Below are 21,005 nucleotides of genomic sequence, written 5' to 3'. Positions count from 1 at the left end.
TCTTCACAGAGACCTGCCTCCGCCATGTCTGTACAGAGACCCGTCTCCACCACATCTTTACAGAGACCCGTCTCCACCACGCCTTTACAGAGACCCGTCTCCGCCATGTCTGTACAGAGACCCGTCTCCACCACGCCTTTACAGAGACCCGTCTCCGCCATGTCTGTACAGAGACCCGTCTCCACCACATCTTTACAGAGACCCGTCTCCACCACGCCTTTACAGAGACCTGTCTCTACTACGTCTTCACAGAGACCCGTCTCCACCACGTCTGTACAGAGACCTGTTTCCACTATGTCTTCACAGAGACCTGTCTCCACTATGTCTTCACAGAGACCTGTCTCCACTATGTCTTTACAGAGACCTGTCTCCACTATGTCTTCACAGAGACCCGTCTCCACCACGTCTGTACAGAGACCTGTCTCTACTATGTCTTTACAGAGACTTGTCTCCATCAGGTCTTCACAGAGGCCTCTCTCCACCACTTCTTTGGAGACCCTTCTCCCCCACGTCTTTACAGAGACCTGTCACCACACCAGGATATCTACTGAAGTTAGCATGCTAACCAGTGAGCGGCGGGCTTGAAAACCTGTATCTCCCAGTGCAGTGGTGCAAAGCTCCTGTGCTAGCGGTGTACACCAACGCGCTCCTGGTAAGTCAGTAAGTTAGTAAAACTTTATTGATATAGCACTTTTCTTAACACAAGTTACCTTATATTGCTTTATATCAACAATAATACAGATAAAGGAGACAAATTACAAAGGACATACAAATACAACATACTGCTGCACTGCTTACTGAGCTAACAAGCTAACGGTCGCTACAGTCATGGATGTATAAAAATAATTCAGTTAGCAGTTACTCTGATATGCTGGACCCTGTTTGTTGGGAGTATGAATTTAAGGTGACTAATTCTTTTGTATTGGATCGTGTCTGTTGGTTTTATGAGGGCAAAAAGAGTTACAGTCACTAACTGGAAGATTATTGACAATTAAAATGAGAAATCATCATCGCTATTAAGTTTAGAAACAAATGTCTAATTCCATTTTTAGCACACAAACCACACAAACAGTGAGAATAATTCAGCCTCAGAAGCACTTTAATTCAAGTTTACATCCTGATAAATTAAAGTTAAATAACACTGCATGGTCACAAGGATACATCTTTGATAGTCTCATCACATTCTTATAAATAAGAATACATATTAAGGTATTGAGATAAAATGTCAAAACAAGTAAGTAAACAACTTCCTGACTGCACTGAGGTTTTATTAAATAGAGCTGGTAGAGACATCAAGAGAAGCTGTCGACTTCCTTCTTCATTTCCTGGGAAAAAAAGAGGAAACGTCTGTCAACATGTGTGATCACGTTCTCTGACACCAGCAGGTGAGCTCAGACACATCACCGCTCACTGCTGTCAATTAAAAAAGAAGAGTTGTGTCTCCTGACCAGACGAATGTCGATAATGATGACAGAGGAGGGTCACACTCAAAGACAGGAAGTCACTTCACAACAACAAACTGTTTTCAGCCTTCGTCAGCGTCACGATCCTGCAGCAGAGACTTACACTCTCTTACAGCTGGAATCAAAAACTGGAGGAGGCTACCTGCTGCTAATTATACTCTGTCCTGTAACTATCTTTGGCTGTAACGACTAGCTGTCATTAGCATGTAGCTCAGTTAGCCCTGGAGCTAACGGTTGTATTTTTCTGTTTATAAGGAAAATAGGTGTCAATATATTTCCTTTCTTGACATTTTGTGACTTTATTTTTTGACTTATTAGACTAAGTAGTGAACCGGATGCTTTTACATCTCCAGGCTGAAACTAAAAAGGGCTATCAGACTATCAGAGATGGGCAAACAGACAGAAGATTCACTCTGAGGCAGCAACACAACACAGACCATCTGTAAAACTTAATTAACTCCAAATATTAAAAATAAAAGTTGGCCTGTGAGTTTCTGTAATAATGTCACAGGCAGTTGAAGCTGCTCAAAGTCAGACTCTGTTGTGACTCATGACGTCCGTCCTACAACACTGTTGATATAAACGAGACGAGAAGCGTCTGTTCACACCCGTGGAGACGTGGAATAAAACAAAATGATGTCAGACTTGATGATCGTCTTTATGACCCTCTGCTCTGTTATCGGGTCGGTCTCAGTGAGATGGTCGTACCTGAATGAGCTCCGTCTTGTTGAAGTTGTTTCTGTGTCTGTAGATGCACTGAGCCAGCTGAGCGTAGAGCTTCTCCAGCGGCTCCACCTCAGCACCGTCAGTTTTAACCACGGCTCTGCTCAGGAGATCCTGATGAACACACAAAAAACATCAGGCTAACGACAACAACAACAACAACAATCACAGCGACGCAGCGATTCAGAATACGACTGAAAGAGGCGACGACACGATTTTTCAAGATTCAAGATTTTGGGCTATTTTGCTGCCAACACATCTTCTTTCAGACTTGTGGAAAGTAAATGCCCCAAAATTCACATTAACGTGTTTCAGTTCATTAGAAATGAAACATTCAGATTCTGAATATAAGCACATTTGTTACTACACACAGAAGCTGACACCTCCACACACGAGCTGCTGGACTCACCCTCAGCTGCCGGTGATCGACTATCAGCAGTGTTGTTTCGTCGTCGAGGATCTCCACAGATCTGCCTCCGTTGAGCAGCTGGATCTGCTCCGAGGTCGCCTTGTTGGCTCCCGTCTTGGTCCTGTTACTCTTTCCTGAGGAGGACGAGGCAGAAACGGTTCATTCTGTCAGTTTATTACTCATTAAAGTAACATTCATGCCATCAACAGGGACAGACTGGTCAAAGCTTCTCTGGGTTGCAGACACTGGGGCGAGGATGTTGTGTGGTAACATTCAGCCATGTTTATAACGACTCAGTCAGCAGTTTGAACTCACGTTTCTCTTTTGCTCGACAGGAAGTCACAACAGACAGGAAGTTGATGCAACTCTGGCAAATCTGGTGTATGTCGGGGGGCATGAATGTTTCTGGCTTCAAAAGAAAATTTGTGACAACGGACGAACTAAAACCAAACATCGACCTCCAGCACGTTTCCCACCACAGGAAGCCTTCAGTGGTCCGCTGTTGCATTCTGGTTATTGCAGGTTTTCTACCTTTTGAACAAAAGTGAGTACCACAGCCCTTTTTCTCATTTTCTTTCTCGTCATGTAGCACTAATAAAAAAAAAACATCTTTCAGTGATGAAGAACGTCTTTAAAAAGGTCTTAAAACCTTCATTTGATGTCACGGTTTGTTTCCAGACGAGACATATTAGTCTCGTAGGAGGGTGATGATATATTGACTGATTTTTCTGACTGTAATCCTCAAAGTGTTTCGTAAACAAATGATCATGTTCCCGGCTGGAAATAACGTCCCTTGGGTCTGTTTGGCAGCCATCTTTGCGGCAATGTTGGATTTCCGACGTAGATTGCAAATCCAAGACATCATGCAGAGGGTTATTGTCTTCATGTTAACAAGTTTGAAATAATAAAAACGTGTGTAGCTTCAACTCAAAATCTTCCAAATATATCAAACTGTATGATCTGCTCACCACCTGTAGAGCTTGTTCTGTCACGCAAGAGTAAACAACAACAAACAAACAGTTTTCATTGTTATTTTGAATTATTTTACTTATATTCAGCCATTTTTCTGTAATAACTGTTGAGCAGAGTTCACATGGGTTATATAGTTCAGCTTACAATATATGAAGACAGGTATTTGGGGCATATTTTGAGTGTAAATTATACAGACGTCTTTCTTATTTATCAATTTTAGTAAACAAAACTTGTTGAAATCATCACACAAACCCTCTCAAACAATGTTTTTATTCCAAACCTCGTCTAGAAATCAGAAAATCCAGGATGCTCAGAGAGACGGCCGCCAAACAGACCCTGAGACAATATTTAGAGTTGGGAACATAAGAAACGCGTTTACTCGACACCTTCAGGATTAAAATCAATGACGTGTATGGACTCATCTTCCTACCTGACTATAAAGTGTATTTGGAAGAGAAATCAGCACATGTGAATTAAACCACTTGAAGCATTTCACCTGAACGTTTGTGTGATTTCAGGGCAGCTGTTGTGTTCTCAGCTCAGTTTGTGTCAGTTTTGGCTCGACGCCCAGAGATCTGCAGAGCCTCCGGTCTGAAGCTGAGGCCTGTTGAAGCCTGTTCAGCAGCAGCAGCAGCAGCAGCAGTCGTACTTTCACTCCTCGTTTTAAACACGGTTTGAAGCTGCAGCGGCGCAGATTAGTCGCAGTCCAGTGAAGCAGAGTTAGTAGAGCAGCACTTCTGTTTCTGACACATACAGACCTATTTTTCTCAAACAGACCCCGTTCACCACGCGGTTCAGGAGCGGGGGAGTCTTTGAGGTTTGATTCCTGAGGTTCAGCCTCACTTTGGGGACACCGTTAGCTCGCCGAAGGTCTATTGGCTCTGGATGGTGGTACCCGTTCACAAGGCCTCCATTTTGGATACCTGTGACGCCGTTTAAGTGGTGATGATACCCGTTGGCGGTGGCTGTCAGGTGGGTCTGCTCCCAGTCGCTGCTCTCTGACGTGCTGGATGAGCTCGGGTCAGTGGAGCCGATCACCGCTCTCATCTCGACAAGTCCGATCTCCTCCGGGCCGGATTCAGAGTTCCCCCTGCTGGACAGGGAGGAAGAGGAAGACGAGGGGGGTGACGGCGCCTTCTTCTTCTTGGGTTTCTTGATGACACCGGTACTCCACTTGGATTTTCTCTGCCGTTTGTAATATTTTTTCTTGCGAGCTGAAGCAAGAGGAGAAAAGGTCGTTAGAAAGAGCAGAAAGTGAAGATGATGAGCGCAATCAAACCTCTTCGTCTCTATACTTGATCTCCTCCTCCTCTTCTTCTTCTCTTGACTTTTCCACTTCATCTGATCTCTTGTCACTTCCTCTCCTCAGCTGCTCTTTCACCCTGATGCTCTGATGGTTAAATAAAGACTGTAACTTCCTGTATCACACACTCACTCTCAGTTTGGTGCGATGAACACTGTTTTTAAAAAAAAATACATAATAGTTTTGTTAAGATGGCCTGAAAAAGTCTAAACTTTAATTGTGTTAATGTGATTTTTACACATTTAAAAACAGCTGTAAGTTGCAGAGTGGATGGAGTCAGAGGCTGTTCACGCCGCCTCAAATGACCACTTGTAATCAGATCTCACTTCCTGCTCTGTATGCAAATAAACAGTCCATCACTGGGACAAACAGACCCAGAAAGATTGATTTTCTGCAAACACTTTTTACAAGGAATAAACAACTTTATGTTTTGCATTTAATGCTGAATTTACAAGACGACCCAAACAATCAAGAATTTGTCCCAAATAACGTTTCACAAAGTTTATAAAGTGTCTCCAACGCAACAACTCACTAAACTGAGACATTTTTTAAGGGAGTCTGGGGACTTTCTCCAAGAAGTAATAGGTCTATATTGGTCACTGTTTAGTGTATTTGTCAATAAAATGTTTCCTCTTTCATAAATTGAGTGTAAATGGTGAAATCAGTGTAAACAGTGTGTTCAAACAGCTGCTAAATGTTGGCAGGTAAGACTTTAGCACTGTAGACACAGAAGCAGACAGGCTGGTACAGCCATGCTGCCACAAACTGACACTTTTTACAAGGAAACACACAACTTACTGTTTCATTTAATGCTGAATTTACCAGAAGGAGACAATGATTCAGAATCTGTCGCAGCCGTTTCACAAAGTCTGTTAAGTTTGTCCTCATGAAACAACTGCTAAAATCAGACGATTTGTTGAGGGAGTCTGGTGATGTTGTGGCGACTGGTTCAATGGTTGGATCAGTTGAAACAGACAGTGTGTTCACAAACATCTGCTGCTGACATTAGCAGGTGTTCAGGGCCTGGAAGCTGTTTTCAATGAGGCTGTTTTTCTCTTTGGCTGCAAATAGTTAATTACTTATATAAACTAATACTTTGGCACCGAGTCTAAAAAATGTAAATAATAAAATAATTAATAATAATTCATTTTCCTTTCATGTAAACATTTCCTCCTCCGTGGTGAACTGACCTCGAGGACTGTTTCTGTTGAGAGCCGAGCTGCAGACGCCGTCGGCCTCGTCTGAGTTCTTGTCCGTCGCCCAGGACGACGCTGAAAGCAAAATAAAAGTCTTTATAGTTTAAACATTTATATTTTATATTTCATGATCTGTGCTGCTGCTGTCAGGACGTCTCACCTCTCCTCACACGAGACTCCCTGATCTCCTCGCAGACTCTCTCAAAGTCTTCGTCCAGCTCGTCTCTGATGATGGCGCGCACCGTGTCCTTCAGAGCGCACGCACGGTGACGAATGTGACGCTCTGACACACACACACACACACACACCATTTGATTTCAGTTCTGCAAAAACAGTTTATTTACAACACGGACACGAGCTGAAGCATCGAGAGAGTCGACTCGTTCTGTTCGGGTTCACTTCTGAGACACTTCCAGCTGAGCGCCTGATGGGAGGCCGTGGTTTTGACAGTGAGCAGGTGAATCCAGGTGAAAGATCTGTTCTGTTTTTATCTCACCTGTTAAACTCACTTCCCTCATCAATCACAGACTGAGAGGCTCAAAGAAAAAAAAAAAAAGCCCTGCTGGCTTCACAGCGAAGCAGACACACAATGTTTTCAATGAAACTGTCAGACTGTCAGCATGACTGAAGTCCACCTGACAACTGAAGTCAGCATCAGAGCTTCACCTGGACTCACCTGCTCAGTCTGAGTCACGGAAAACAAATGTCATCACAAGAAACGTCTGTTAGTGGTCGTCTCACCCATGGGGTCACTGTCCGGGCTGTACTTGAGGGCGTTCTGCCAGATGAGGTCTGCGTCCGACATGAACTCTCCGACCGTCACGTACTTGTGCTCGTCGATGTTGGTCAGCAGCGTGGAGAGGTCCATCGGCCTCTTGACCACCAGCAGGTAGTCCGGGGCCTGGAGGAGACCGACAGGTTTACAGTTTTGCCCATGAATCTGACATTTTTGATTACTTTTTTTTAAGTAACTTATAAAAACACCAGCTGGGTAAAAACATGAGAAACCCTCTGACCTCCTCAATGTCGGCCAGGTTGGTGAAGGCCTTGAAGCGGCGGTCCAGACTCAGACGCTCGGTGACGTTACGCAGGAAGAGGCGGAGCTCTCGCAGCACGTCCTCCTCCTGCTCCTCCAGACGGAGGCGCTCCTGCTCTGACAGGTGGCAGGAGGGAGGCAGGGGAGCCGGGGGGAGGATCTCCATGGCGTCAGTCACTGAGAGGGGGAGGGAGTCAAACATAACACGTCATGGTTTGATCTGTGACACAAACAGGTAACTGTGTCTGAACCAGAACAAAATGGAGTCACATACAGATGGGTTTCTTGGAGGGCGGAGCCTCTGCGGCCTGGTTCAGAATGAGGTCCTGGAAGAAGTCGGTTCTCTCCTGCCGGGTCGGAACACTGATGGTGTACACCTCCCCGTACTCCTCCCGAAACAGAGACTGGACCTGAGAAACAGAAGTCAGACCACTTCATCAAGTCGGCTGATGAGGAAACAGATTATCAGTAATCAATGAGACTGATCACCGATATTTGGAAAGATGAAAATCTTGGTTTTACAAATTTTGAGTAACCAGTGAGGGAATGTAACTGTATAATTTACTCAAGTACTGTGTTTAAGTACAATTTTGAGGTATTTCCTACTGACTATAGATGCTAAAAAGAACTGATGGACTGATTGTGAGACCTCAGTCCAGCTGCTCACCTCCGGGTCCAGATGCTGATGGGGGAGGCTGCAGGTGGCGAGGAGGAGGATGGGGGAGAAGGAGGGGATGCTGCCCAGCAGACTGAAGAAGGAGGCCCTCAGCGACGGGCCTGCAGTCTCCCACCACTGCTGGATGTGGGGGATGTAGAGGATGCTGGGAGACGTCCGCTTGGCCTCACAAAACACCTGAGGAGGACGAAACAACGTCACCTAAAGACCAAAATGTTTACTCCTCTGAAGTAGACTTTATGTTTTAGGTTTCAGCTTTTCTGTGATTCAAACTAATTACAAAACTCAACCAGAGATTTATGAAAAAAAAAGAAAATCTACAGTTGCATGTCGTGACCACCAGATGTCACTAAAGAACCACATTTAGGGAGACATGAGAGAAGGAACCACCTAATTTCATTATTTATTATTCAAACTCGCCAGTTCCTTCAGTTATACTTTTCTACATTGTGAAGTTATTTTTTGGAGCATCTTCAAATCCTTCCTGTAAATATCCCTAAAATTTGTAACGTGACTTATATAAAAATTCAACCCTGTACAGTCATGAGCAGGGAAACTATCTGTAGAGACCAAAACTGTTTATCGTACCAGGCTGTAAACATGTTAATCTATAGACTTAAATACAAGGTTATTTAAGTCTATAGATTATAATCATTCATGTATATTTTTACATTTAAAAAAACTTAATGATCCAAAAAAATTCTGAATGTTAACACAATATTTCTAAACAAGTTATTTGAACTGCCAGATCATCTTAAAAGGCTTCATGTCCCTAAAATATGTACAGTCTGAGCTGTGAGGCTGCGGCAGTCAATAAACCACGATGACTAATAAAATCACTGAAACTGTGTCATTGAAATCCACCTGTATCTCTCCTCACCACGTTTTGCACTGTGCGTAACAAAACACAATGAAGTCATCACAAGCGGAAAATGTGACGATGTGAAAGAAGCCTCGGCTCTCTTTGCTTGAGCTATTATAGTTTTTATTTTAGATCCGTTTTCACAGAATCATGCAAACAACAATCTCCTGCGACTTGCTGCTGCCCACAGGAGATCCCTTTTCATAGGGTTAACATCTAAAATATTCGTCTACATCGGTGTGATGTTTTCTGAGGAGTCACCTGGGCGCAGGCTTCCTCCGGGGAGGTGCTGCTGACTCCAAACAGCACGGCAGAGTCCAGGCTGTGGACGGTGAAACGCTCCAGAGCGTGAAGAACCGCCGGCGCCAGGTGAGACGTCTGACCGGCGCCAGGACGACCTACCAGGAGCATCCGGGGACGGTGGGACGTCGGCTGTTTGACTGCACTCCTGCAGGAGAGCAGCAAGACGGGAAAAAATCAGTTTCCAAAAGGACTTTATTTTACAATATTTCAGCTGTAATGAGTCGTCGGAAATAAACACTTCTACCATCAATTATTGTGATTAATAAAAGTCATTTTGTGTTGCAGAGGTCGAGGCTGTTGAGTCATAGAGGAGATTAACATGCATATAAACTTTATTTTACTTTACTTTATTTACTAAATGTGCAGCTGATTAGACAGTATTTTAGCAGTGTGGGATGATGGGAGTTGTGTTCTCCATCGTTAAACAACCATTAGTTGTGCAAATCGTTCTGATGTGACTTGAGGATGAGGTCATGTTTTAAAAGTTTTATTCACGTTACGTTTCAGACTTCCTTCCTCGGTTGTACTGACACGTGACCGAATGAAAAAGCATCGTCACAGAAATCACATATTTCTCTGGTTTGAACATTGTTGGAAACATCTGGGATAATGTAAGAACACAACTCAGTAGTTTTTTAGACTTTTAAATGCAGAAATGTTACGTATTATACCTTTAAATATACAGTAAAAGACTAAAAAGTTACATCTTCATCAGTTGAAAAGATGCTAGATGTACATTTTTGTGGTTCGTGTCTCTGATTCTAGTTGAAAAAAATCTAATTTGATCAGAAACATTTGAATTTTGTTGATAAAAGTTGTTGAAACCCAACTGAGGATCAGACTCACCTGGCAAAGTGCAGGAAGTTTCTGCTCCTGGAGGTCGAGGGTGCAGAGACGCTGGACGAGCTGGAGACCTCATCACCTCCACTCATCAGGCCGTCGTCAAGGACACCGGAGGTCAGATCTGATGTGCAGAGAACAACAGATCTAAGAGATGCACAACGCTTCATACACGTGCTCCTCTGACGGTTCTGCTGCTGCGTTCTGCCGTCGACTCAGACTCACCTGGCTCCCTCTTCCTCTTCATCCCCTGCTCGGCATGAGGGAACAGCCTCTGCAGAGCCTCCAGGATGTCTCGCAGAGTGGCGCCCAGCAGCGGGTGAACCACGGCTGACAGGGGTTTGGCGGGTGAGGCGGCGAGGCGGTGAGCGGCAGGCGACATCTTCCTCATGGCCGCCACGAAGTCGCAGCTGCTGACGGCGATGGAGGAGACGTCCAGCAGGAGCTTCTGGGAGGTGCCGTAGATCTGAGGGTAGTGGCGGCGCAGAGCGCACAGCGCCGCCTCGGTGCACACCGCCCTGATGTCAGCGCCGCAGTAACCTGAGAGTCAGAGAGGGAGATCCAGGAAGTGATCCAATATCCAAATTACAAATCTTTATTCTTATCCAATAGCCATTTCACAAAGTTTGTTACGTTTCTCCTCATTAAACACTTAAAATCAGACAATTTGTTAAGGGAGTCTGGTGGTATAGTGGTTACTAGTCCAATGGTTGGATCAGTTGAAACAGTTGGACACTGGATCACTTGATGATGAAGCACCTGCGCCGTCTCTCTTACCGACACATTTCTCAGCCAGTTCCTCCAGGAAGTCTTCGGACGGAGGAGGTTTCCACTGCCGGGTGTGGATCTTCAGAATCTCTTTACGAGACTGAAACATAAACCGAATCAAACATTCAGCTGAGTCGACCGAGAGTCAACAAAAGGACAAATAAAGAAAATAAAGATCAATAACAGAATCAAGAGCTCCAAGAATGTGGGAGATGAAGCGTATGTATGTAAGTATGTACACTGGATTTGAGGTCAGGTATGATAAAAGATGTCACCTCTCTGTCCGGCAGTCCGAAGAGGAACTCCCTGTCAAAGCGTCCGGGCCGTCGCAGCGCCGGGTCGATGGAGTCCAGCCGGTTTGTCGCTCCGATCACCACGACCTCCCCTCGGCTGTCCAACCCGTCCATCAGAGCCAGGAGCGTCGACACGATGGAGCTGCAGGACGGATGTGATGACACAATATTTTTTTGATGTATTCATGCACGCACATCTGCTGCCGTTTAGTTTTCTTTTCTTTTCACCTGTGTATCTGGTCCTGCCTGCTGGATCGGACCGGAGCCAGACCGTCGATCTCGTCAAAGAAGATGATGGAGGGACGCACCTGGTACGCCTGAGGCCGACACACACCAACACACACGAGGTCATTAAAATCTCAGATGAAGGAAATAAAATTAAACTGAATGTTTTAATTCAGAATGAAGAAGAAGTCACTCGAGACAGTAAAGCGTTAACAAGCCTTTAATCAATCATTCACATGATCAGTGTAGCAGGTAAGTACTGATTGGTCTAGACAACTACCTGACGGACTATGCAGGTAGGTAAATTGTCATATTGTCAAGTATTTTTAATCACTGATTAATCACAGAAAACAGTAACATTGTGACAGTAAAGTAGTTATGGATTTTTGTTTCCTAAACGATTTAGCTTTGAAACTGATAACGAGGCCGTTGTCTGCAGGCAGCCAGCAGGGGGCAGCACAGAGACCTCAGGTGTGTTTTGGTGTTAGCGTGGTCTTACCTGCTCGAACAGGAGCCGCAGCTGGCGCTCCGACTCGCCCACCCACTTGCTGAGGCAGTCGGCTCCCTTCCTCATGAAGAACGCCAACTTCCTGTTGCCGTTGCTGCACTCGTTGGCCAACGCCCGGGCGACCAGCGTCTTCCCCGTCCCAGGAGGACCGTAAAACAGACAACCTCTGGAGACGGACAGGCACAAGATGTCAAAATATATATCTAATAAAAATGTAGTAAAATGTAGTCATAACTGGCGCTGCACAAAACATCCTTATGATTACATATTGAAAAAAATAAATAAAGCAACATTCATCAGAAATGTCTGAACACATCAATAAATTGGTGATGTTTTATTGTTTACTCCTGATATTTATCCAGGAGTGTGTGTAATAAAGGACATGTATAATAAATATACATATATATATAATATATATAAACCTGGGAGGCTGGATCTTGAAGTTGTCAAAGACCTCGGGGTAGAGAAGCGGGAACACGACCATCTCCTTCAGAGCTGAGATGTGACGCGACAGACCTCCGATGCTGTCGAAGCCCACCTGAGGAGGGAAGGAAAGGAAGGATGATGGAGAGAGGAGCTGAGAGCAGGAATCACTTCAACTCTTCAACTCATACACGTCTGGACTCACCGATTGGTCGATGGCCATCGGATCGATGTCCGCCAGTCCTGCTCCTGCGTTCATCTTCTCTCTGCGAGTCCCCAGAAGATCGCCGAGTGGACGACAGCTGACAGGACCAACACAAACACACAGTCAGGAAAGAAATGATGATTGAAAACATGAACAGCGACACATTTAATCAACACAGACAGAGTTTAATGAATGTTGATAAATGTGTGCATGTGACAAAGGAGACGTTAAAGGAAAAGTACAACATTTTGGAAAATAGACTTTTTAGATCGATACCACTCCAACGTCTGTACGTCATCTTATTTTCCTTTATCTAAGTCTCAGTGAGATAAAAATCTCTTCTTCAACAGAGACCAAGACAGCAGCATATCTCCATATTACCATCAGCAGCCGGCTAACAGCAACAACTCACTGATTTACGGGACGTTAAAGCTGTTCAGACAATTCAGAACCAAACATTTCTGCCCTCCTACGAGAAAAGTTGAAGTCCCTTCTTGGAGGTGGGCAGTTGTCAAACGTGAGCACCCACAGGGCGAGGGTAGGATGTATTTGTAGGCTGTATTTATCAGGCTGGTGACTGGAATATTTAGATTCAAACGTTGTAAAAAAAAAGGCATCCACTAACTTGTGTCTATATGCGAGGAGGAGGCTGCACTGCTGAGGTTTGAAACGCCTGCACACTTATCAGTTCTGTCTGTTTACCTCTGGCGCCGCCCGCCGCTCTGAAAATGGAAGTTGGAAATCTCAACCAGGAAAGTGCCACACTACTTCTCAACTGGGTGTAACTTCCTGGAGTCTCAGCTGGCTGCTCCCGGCAGAGAAACAGTTTGGGACCTGACCCCCTAAATTGCTGTTTTCACACTTTAGATTTTGTACGGATCAAACAAACAAGATATAAAATAAATGGACAGAGCCAGGCTAGATGCCTCCCTGTTTCCAGTCTTTATGCTAAGCTAAGCTAAGCAGCTGCTGTCTGTACCCTCATGTTGACTGTACAGACATCAGCGTGGCATCAATCCTCTCGACAGATGCTGAAAAAAATCTAATAGGTGTATTTCCTGGAGTCTCGAGCACATCCATTGCAACTCACTCATCTGTGTGTTAAAGAAACTTTTAACTTCGACAGGATTTATCTCCTCACATGAGTTTTATTTTGTTTCATAGAGAAGGAAGAATTTCCTCCCTGAAGCAAACACCAGAAACAGCTCAGTGAGTGAGTGACGTGTTTGTGTTGCCTCAGTGAAGAGCTTCATCACTGACTGACCTCTGAGAGACGTTTTCAACGTTTTGCACTTCGTCATCGGAGTCGTTGTCTTCATCACACTGACTCGTCCACGATCTCTTCATGGATCTGAGGATAAAATGTAAGGAAATAAGGAAACGGAGGTGAAGGACGACTCAGTTTTGGTGGAATTCAAATGTAAACTCGACGGTCTATTTGTATCTTTCCTGAGCAACAAATCACTTTTATACAACACTCACATTTAACTTAAGAAACAAATGATAAACATCCTGAACATATTTTAGGTTGTAAGGTGAAAATCATGGCAGCAGAGACTATAAACAAATAATAAACAAAGAGACCAAATATGAAGAAGCACATTATCCTCTCAAAGCTTCCTGAAGCTGAACTCTTTATGTTGCAGTTACAGCACTTTTTTAAAGAAAACAAAAAAGTGGGTTGAAGGTTCGTTCGGCCAACAGTCTGACCTGAAGGCTCCTCTGAGCGGCGTGTTTGGTCCCGAGGCGCTGATCCTCAACGTTCCTCTCAGGAACTCTAAACAGCAACAAAGAAAACAACATCAGAGCTTTACGTTTGAGCTGTGTGAGCTCAAAAGTGAATTTATCGTTAAACCGTCGCTCAGAACAGGGCTGAGACAAATCGCACGCTAAATCTGAGTGTGTTGAGGTGTTTTGGGGGCCTCAGAGACCTGCAGTATATAACTGGGATCTTTTGTGTTTTAAAAGCAGCAACTGGTCACAGAGTGAGAAAACATAAATCACACAGAGAAACCAAAACTTCTGAATCAAGAGTCCCAGCCCTGTTTTATAGAGAGAATTTAAAGATGAATATTCAGTCATCATCTCCTCATCTTCATGTTGACGGAAAGTCAGGTGAAGTTTCGTGAGTCCACCAAACATTTCTGGAGCTTCACAGTAAAACAGCATGCGTTTTTCCCCGAACTATAATAATAATAATATTAAGTCTCCAGAAGCTTGTGTACGCACTTCAGATGGGGTGAGCGCTAACGCTTTTAGCTTAGCAGCCAAAGTGAAGAGTTCAGCTTTGTAAATAACGTCTTTTTAAATCAATTTGGGATCTCGGGCGTCTGGAGACTTGGACTACACCACACAAGCTGTGTGGAGCATTAAAACAAGTCTCCAGCTACTTCAGTTGTAAAGACAGTTAAATTGTATATACGCTCATGTGTGACGCAGAAGTGATTGGTTCTATTGATTTCAGCTCAGCGGTCCGTTTCTGACCGTTGCTCGGTCCCTGGTACAACGACGAGGCTCGGCTCAGTTTGGCGTCAAAGTTCTGGTTAACGCTGCAGTTGCTGTCATCATCTGCTGCCACTTCCTGGCTGCTGTCCTCGTCGTCGACTCCACCTGTTATATGACAGGTTATTAGCAAATGGAGATGTTTTCAGATTCACATTCTTCTGAATGTTCATACAAACCGTTTTCATCGTCGCTGTCACTCAGCTCTCTCTGCAGCGGCACCAGTGTCCTCCTCCTCTGGGCTTTAGAGCAGATCTTCTACAGTTTCATCAAACATATTAAAAAAAACTGTTTAGATATTCAAAGTTTAATAAAAAACAATAAAGGTAGGAGAAAAGAGGGGGGAGGTGATTTATTCATTTAGTGCTGCCTTGAAAATATAACTCCTGATGTTTTGCCTTTAATTATAGACTCACAACATCGCTGCGATAATTGTTCGTTAGTTAAATCAGAGAGATGAAGACGCCTCAGTTTGAGAGCAAAGTTCATAAACTGTGTCAACGCTCAAACTTCATGTGACAAAAACACACAAAGACAAAAACAGGGTCGCTGCCGTCCAATATGTTGGCAGCTGATAGAGCTGTGGCCCACTCCCCAGCAGCAGCAGCAGAGGGAGGGAGGCAGGGTGCAGCTGGGTGCACCACCCTCACGACGGCCTGATAAGAGAGGCAGCACCCAGTGAGACAGACGGACTGTGTGAGCATGTTTCAGCTGTGGTCATGAAGCTGCGTCTAGAGTCACTTCAGTACGCTGACAGTGACTGTGTGCTCGGTCTGCGGTGACGTTCGTGTGACAGGACGGTGCGTTTACGAAGGTTTGGAGCAGGAGGACAGTTGAAAGTCCTGCTGGATGATAATTTACAAGAGCAGTCAGAAGACGTCGGCTTCTGAGTCAGGCGTTTGAATTCCTTTAAGTCCTCCTGTAATTGGACAGTGTGAGACATAAACTTCCCCATAAAAGTTTAGACTAGACCATCAAGGAAGAGTCGTGCCTCGTTGTCACGTTAAAACCTTGTTATATTTATCTTTTAATAAAAATCCAAGTGTTACACCCTCTCTGTTGTGTCAGTATCATGTGTTTCCTGAATGTCTGCCACTAACATTTTAGTCTTGCCTTGTCGACAAAAACAAAACATACGTTTGCTCATGTTTTATTATCAAACGTCTATTTTTAGCTTGTCATCGTCAAACAAAAAAGGGCACCAAAGATCTCGATCTGGCAAGTGTGAAAAAAAGAGGCGATACATTTTAATACTACTTTTCTTTCCTTAACTTTCGTTTGCAGGGTGCAGGAAGTAAAAGTTATCAACATTCGTTCATTCTCAGCCATAGAAAGTGTTTTAGTTTCATGACTTGTTATTTCACTGGGATCTGAGGCATTAAGACTAATAACACAGAAATAGCCAATCTTCTCACTGATGGAGGTGTGAGTATTAAAGTGAGACTGTTACGTCAGTTTAAAAACTCCTCGTAGTGCATTTGATTTTCCTCAGAACTCAGAAAGACTGAGAACATGTTGAAAACGTAACTGACTCTTTAACGTGCACCGTCCGTGTCTGGACTGTATCTGGATTGTCTATCATTCATCCCAACCAGCTCCAGATGAGTCCGGAGACCTGTGAGGAAGCTGATGGACGCAGTTTGTGCCAGATGAGGTGTTGACTCTGATGTTTCAGCGAGTGCAGTACTCACTCCTTCTCTGTTGTTACTCAGCCGCCTCCTCTTCTTCATGCTGTCCATGGTCTTCAGGACCGACCTGGCCGCGCTGCAGAGACAAAAGTGTTAAATATTCATTACTCAGATTAGATCGCCTTCAGCGAAGCCTGTCACAACTTTACAGACACGTTCATGCTTTGTGTTCTTCCATTTCAAACTCCAGCTGCTCTCCCTTGACGACTATTACAACTATATGCAGATGACATGCACCTGTGCAGTTCAAAGTAGTACATCTAACTCATATTTCATAAACAGAAGTCAGAATGAACCCTGAGGACGATCCTGTCTGTGACAAATGTAAACGTGCCCCACTGAAGCCACATTACACAAAACTCAACGCAGAAAGCATCAAAACTAACTAAATGACAGCGCAGCTAACAGCTGTAGTTAGTCCTCAGATGAGTTTAACAAGCTTTTTGGGTGTTATTATTTATTATATGCTCAAGCTTTTCCAGCTTTGTTTTTTTTACACAGATAATTTTATAATAATGTTCTCAGATGATGTCAAACGGGATATCTTTAATTAAAAAATGTAAGATGTTCTTGGCTGACTGGTGACAGTGTGTGAACGACAGGCTCGGTTGTGGTCTTACTTGGCGCTGATGCCGTCGAACATGTTGGAGGCCTGATACCTGCTGGTGGGTTTGGTGGGCCGGGTGCTTCTCCTCAGCCCTCCAGCCAAGCGTCTCCTGCCACCTGTTGTTACACATGTGGACAGACATCTGGTTCTGAAAGCTACTGAAGTCACCGAACACAGTGAACCAAAACACAGACTCACTTTTTATTTGATCTTTTTTTGTGTGCCAATAAATCAGCGATTCCCCAGAACTGCTCCCTTTTAAATAAAGCCAATAAAATGTTGTTTTAAAAATTCACAAAATATTCTCGCCTGGGATGTTTAGGTGATACAATCATGTACATTAAATATGACTCATTAAATAAACAAAATAAATCATTGCAGCCCATTGCAGATTTTTAGCTTGTTGCAGAAAAAGTGATATGGATCAGTTTTTATTTTGACTTACAAACAATATGACAGCACACACATCCACACGTCTCCTCCTGCTGAAATTACTGATAATTTATGACTTTTGTGAGCAACTTAAAGGAACAGTTTCACCAAAAATATAAAAACCTATTCATCATCTCCTCCCTCCGTGCTGATATAAAGTCAGGTGAAGTTTCACAGTCCACAAAACATTTCTGGAGCTTCAGCAAAGCGGCGTTGCAGGGAGGAGAGAATGACTGAATTTTTATTTTGGGTGAGCTGTTCCTTTAAGAAATCTCAGCACTGTATTTTCCAAACCTGCCTGATATTCCAGGCTACAGATCTTAATGGTAATGTGACTGTTCCTACCTGCAGGGTTTTGAAGCCTTGCAGATTTCCTAAAGACACACAAACAAGTTTCAGTATGAGAACAATTGATTTATGTCACATAAAGGTGATTAACAACTAATTAACACTGAACTAACTGATGATCACAGAAGTGAAGGTGGTTATCAAACATGTTTTGGTGTTTCTGGTCCGACCTGATGACGGCTCTCGCAGCTCTCGCTGGTTTCACATCTTCATCCTCGTGTGTTTCTGAGTCGATGTGATTCTCTTCATCATCTTCATCGTTTAATCCCTGAAAAATAAGTCAAACGTGTCAGAAGTCTGTCGGCTGCAGGCAACAAGAAATCAGAGTCATACAACATTAATACAGACGCACACTGCACACATTTATTTCATTTTCCAAAAGATAAGAGGCTCCTGATCAGAGGGGAAATTCAAGTGTGGCAGCAGAAAAGGCAGAAAAAAGTACAAATAAAGAGAAACAAGTTAACGTAAGTAATTCCAAGTATGTACAATAAAAATAGACGTGAATAACGATACAAGAGCTATTAAGAGTAAATTTACAAGGTAGGAGTGACATAGTGTAGTTTCATAGTTACCTTAACCTAAACTAAAAAAACCATAAAAGTTAACTGAAATAAAATGAAAACACAGAAATGTTTTTTTTGTTGTGTTTTTAAGCAACACTTCCTAAATAGTCTGAACTTCTTAAAACTCGCCCCCGACAAATACCCCGTGTTATAATTTTTAATAAAATAACTGATAATAATACTGAAATTAATAGAAACTAAACTAAAACTAAACATATTTTAATCAATAACAACTAAATTGAAATGAGCAAACACAATCTGGAAACTTGAACTAAACTGAACATCTTAGTTAACGGAAATAAAAATTAAAACTACACGAGAAAAGCACAAAAATTACCTGAAACAATTCAGTTTTTAATAAAATAAAAAAAATTGATACCAATACTGAATTTAATAAATAAACTAAACTGAAAACAAACATTACAAACAAAAACAAAAATAGTATATAACATAAAATACAGTTATATAACAGAAAATTAAAAAAGAACAGACCAAAAACAAGAGTGAAAAACTCTTCATATATATCATTATATCATTTTTATTTCAATTCCTAGTTATTTATCAGCTGATTCATGCTGTATGTACAGTGAATTTATCAGCCTGAGCTTTATTTCTTTATATTTTGTAACAACAAAATATTAAAGTTTGAACAAATTAAACCTACCATCAGAAGAGAAAATCATTTTCTCTTGTTTTTTACTTTCATATTTCGATTGTAGTTTTTAACTCCTGTGTTCACCTTTGTGTGACGAGCTGTGTGAACACAGTTATTGTGACATTATCAGCAGTTGTGTTGTTTGTCAGTGTTCAGCTGCTCTTATTACTAACACTGCTGCTTTACCACACTGGTTAATTATACATATCAAGACAAGTCTGTGTGTTTATGGAGCACTTTAAAACAAATGCTGACTGAAAAGTTCATTCAAAATAGGATTTGAATGTGTTGAAGGTAAATAAGTTCATCTGACGGATACAAAGTGTCCTAATGATGCAGTTATATTACATTTCACATGTCAGGTTAGTGTGAACATTATATAAATGATGATAGTTTATTATTATTATGAACACACACCTCTAAATACACACTGGTTCTGATATGATTTGATGATTTTAGCTCTCCTGGTAACTTTATTTCCGTTTTTCTCTCCACAGTGATGATAAAAACTAAATGTGACTCACTTTAAGCAGTTAAATGAATGAACCTGTTGCTGTGAGGACACATCAGAGTGTTAAACAAACTGACAGTTGAAACAGAAAGACTTCCCGGTCAAACACACTTGACTCACAGTGGACAGCCCAGGTGTCTCCGGCCGGATGACCGTGCTCCTGCTCCGGGTCTCTGGTGGAGCCCGCGCCGGGGACTGGGAGCTCCTGGCCGGCCTCTGCTGCTGCGGCGGCCCGCTGCCTCTACCGCGGAGCGTCACCATGGTAACGCTCTCACTCAAGCTAGCAGGCTAGCTGTTAGCTGCTAGCTTACCGGAGAGTTGTTAGCACCCGGGAAAACGGCGGAAAACACGGAGACAGACGCTTTTAAACGTGTCCCGGTTGTTCTGCTCAGTGGACCGGCCTGCTGACACACACACACACACACACACACACACACACACACACACACACACACACACACACACACACACACAGTATATCTGATGGAGACGCTCCGCCGTCAAACCGCTGAGAGGATTCGAAAACGTAGCGTTCTGACGCCGCCTAGTGACGTCATGACGCAATATGCCAGTGAAAACGGAAAAGTCCAAAAAATAAAATAAAAAAGCAATGAGTGCATATAAATTAATAAAGGGTCAGAAAATACAGATATAATACATTTATAAATACTTCTAATATTTAAAACAAACGTTTCATTTATTTAAAAAATACAACATTTAAAGTTACATATATTCTTACAATAAGTACAATTCAGAGGTACTTTCCTCCAGTGTTTTCATTTTCTGCTACTTTATTCTTCCACTTCACGACATTTTAGAGGCAAATGTTGTACTTTGACTCCACTTTTATCAAATAATTTTAATTACTGGTTACTTGCAGGCTACATCAGAGCCAAGGAAGATAATTTCTTAATCAATTTATTTGATCAACAATTTGATTTGAAAAAAAAAAAAAGAAAAATCCGGTCTAATCATCATCATGTGTATTATCAGTCAATACATGGAAATATAAGTATATATTTATTATATCTAAATTATTCTTTATACTTAAACTTAAGTACATTTAACAGAATTGAATAGATAGAAATAATCGTGGATACAAAGAGAAGCAGAAATGCATTTTGACAGAGAAGTCATATCAGAAAATTAGAAAAAAGATCAGTTTTAAAAATGGCAGCTCAAAAGTGCCAGCGTGAGGCCGAAGTCTCTTTTCTAACATGGTTTAGTCACAAACTCAAAAGCTTCAGTCACTTCTTGGTGTATTTTACAGGTTGTATCGGCCCTTTAAAGGACCAGTTGGGTTAAACTCAGCTGCCAGTTCGATTTCTTTCTCTCAAAGCTGGTGAATCACTTCTCAAACACTTCAATCCAACAACGATTTCAGAATATTTTGCTTTATCTATTTAACAAGTGCTTCTTTGATTTCACAATTCACACTCAAAAAAGAGAAGAACAGTCAATCGACCGACAGGAGAAAATAGAAAGAAGAAA

The 21,005-nt window shown here is 42.7% G+C and overlaps 1 protein-coding gene across 6 annotated transcripts; it reads right to left on the bottom strand.

Moving 5' to 3' along the window:
- Positions 1-1,016: 1,016 nt before the first annotated feature.
- On the bottom strand, positions 1,017-20,036 carry LOC311272867 (ATPase family AAA domain-containing protein 2-like). Of its 6 annotated transcripts, XM_084379589.1 has the most exons (28): positions 19,635-20,036; positions 17,953-18,050; positions 17,780-17,808; positions 17,016-17,118; positions 16,399-16,471; positions 14,887-14,965; positions 14,690-14,815; positions 13,916-13,982; positions 13,470-13,556; positions 12,206-12,302; positions 12,000-12,115; positions 11,569-11,743; positions 11,073-11,161; positions 10,827-10,986; positions 10,561-10,651; positions 10,009-10,323; positions 9,790-9,907; positions 8,902-9,088; positions 7,770-7,955; positions 7,377-7,512; positions 7,083-7,279; positions 6,808-6,967; positions 6,227-6,349; positions 6,061-6,141; positions 4,326-4,781; positions 2,596-2,729; positions 2,172-2,300; positions 1,017-1,325 (listed from the first exon to the last, which is right to left on the bottom strand). In XM_084379589.1, the coding sequence occupies exons 1-28, from the start codon at positions 19,773-19,775 to the stop codon at positions 1,293-1,295; spliced, it is 3,786 nt and encodes a 1,261-aa protein (XP_084235715.1). In that variant the 5' UTR covers positions 19,776-20,036; the 3' UTR covers positions 1,017-1,292. The 6 variants fall into 6 exon arrangements, 3 of the variants coding, with proteins under 3 accessions (XP_084235715.1, XP_084235716.1, XP_084235717.1); XM_084379590.1 differs by lacking the exon at positions 4,326-4,781; XR_014624607.1 differs by lacking the exons at positions 1,017-1,325; positions 2,172-2,300; positions 4,326-4,781 and adding an exon at positions 4,847-4,957 and having other exon boundaries at positions 2,640-2,729.
- Between the last annotated feature and the right edge of the window lie 969 nt (positions 20,037-21,005).

The sequence above is a fragment of the Pagrus pagrus genome (genome assembly GCF_965226575.1).
Source record: "Pagrus pagrus genome assembly, chromosome: 17".
Lineage (NCBI taxonomy): Eukaryota > Metazoa > Chordata > Actinopteri > Spariformes > Sparidae > Pagrus > Pagrus pagrus.
This window is presented reverse-complemented; position numbering and strand designations above follow the sequence as displayed.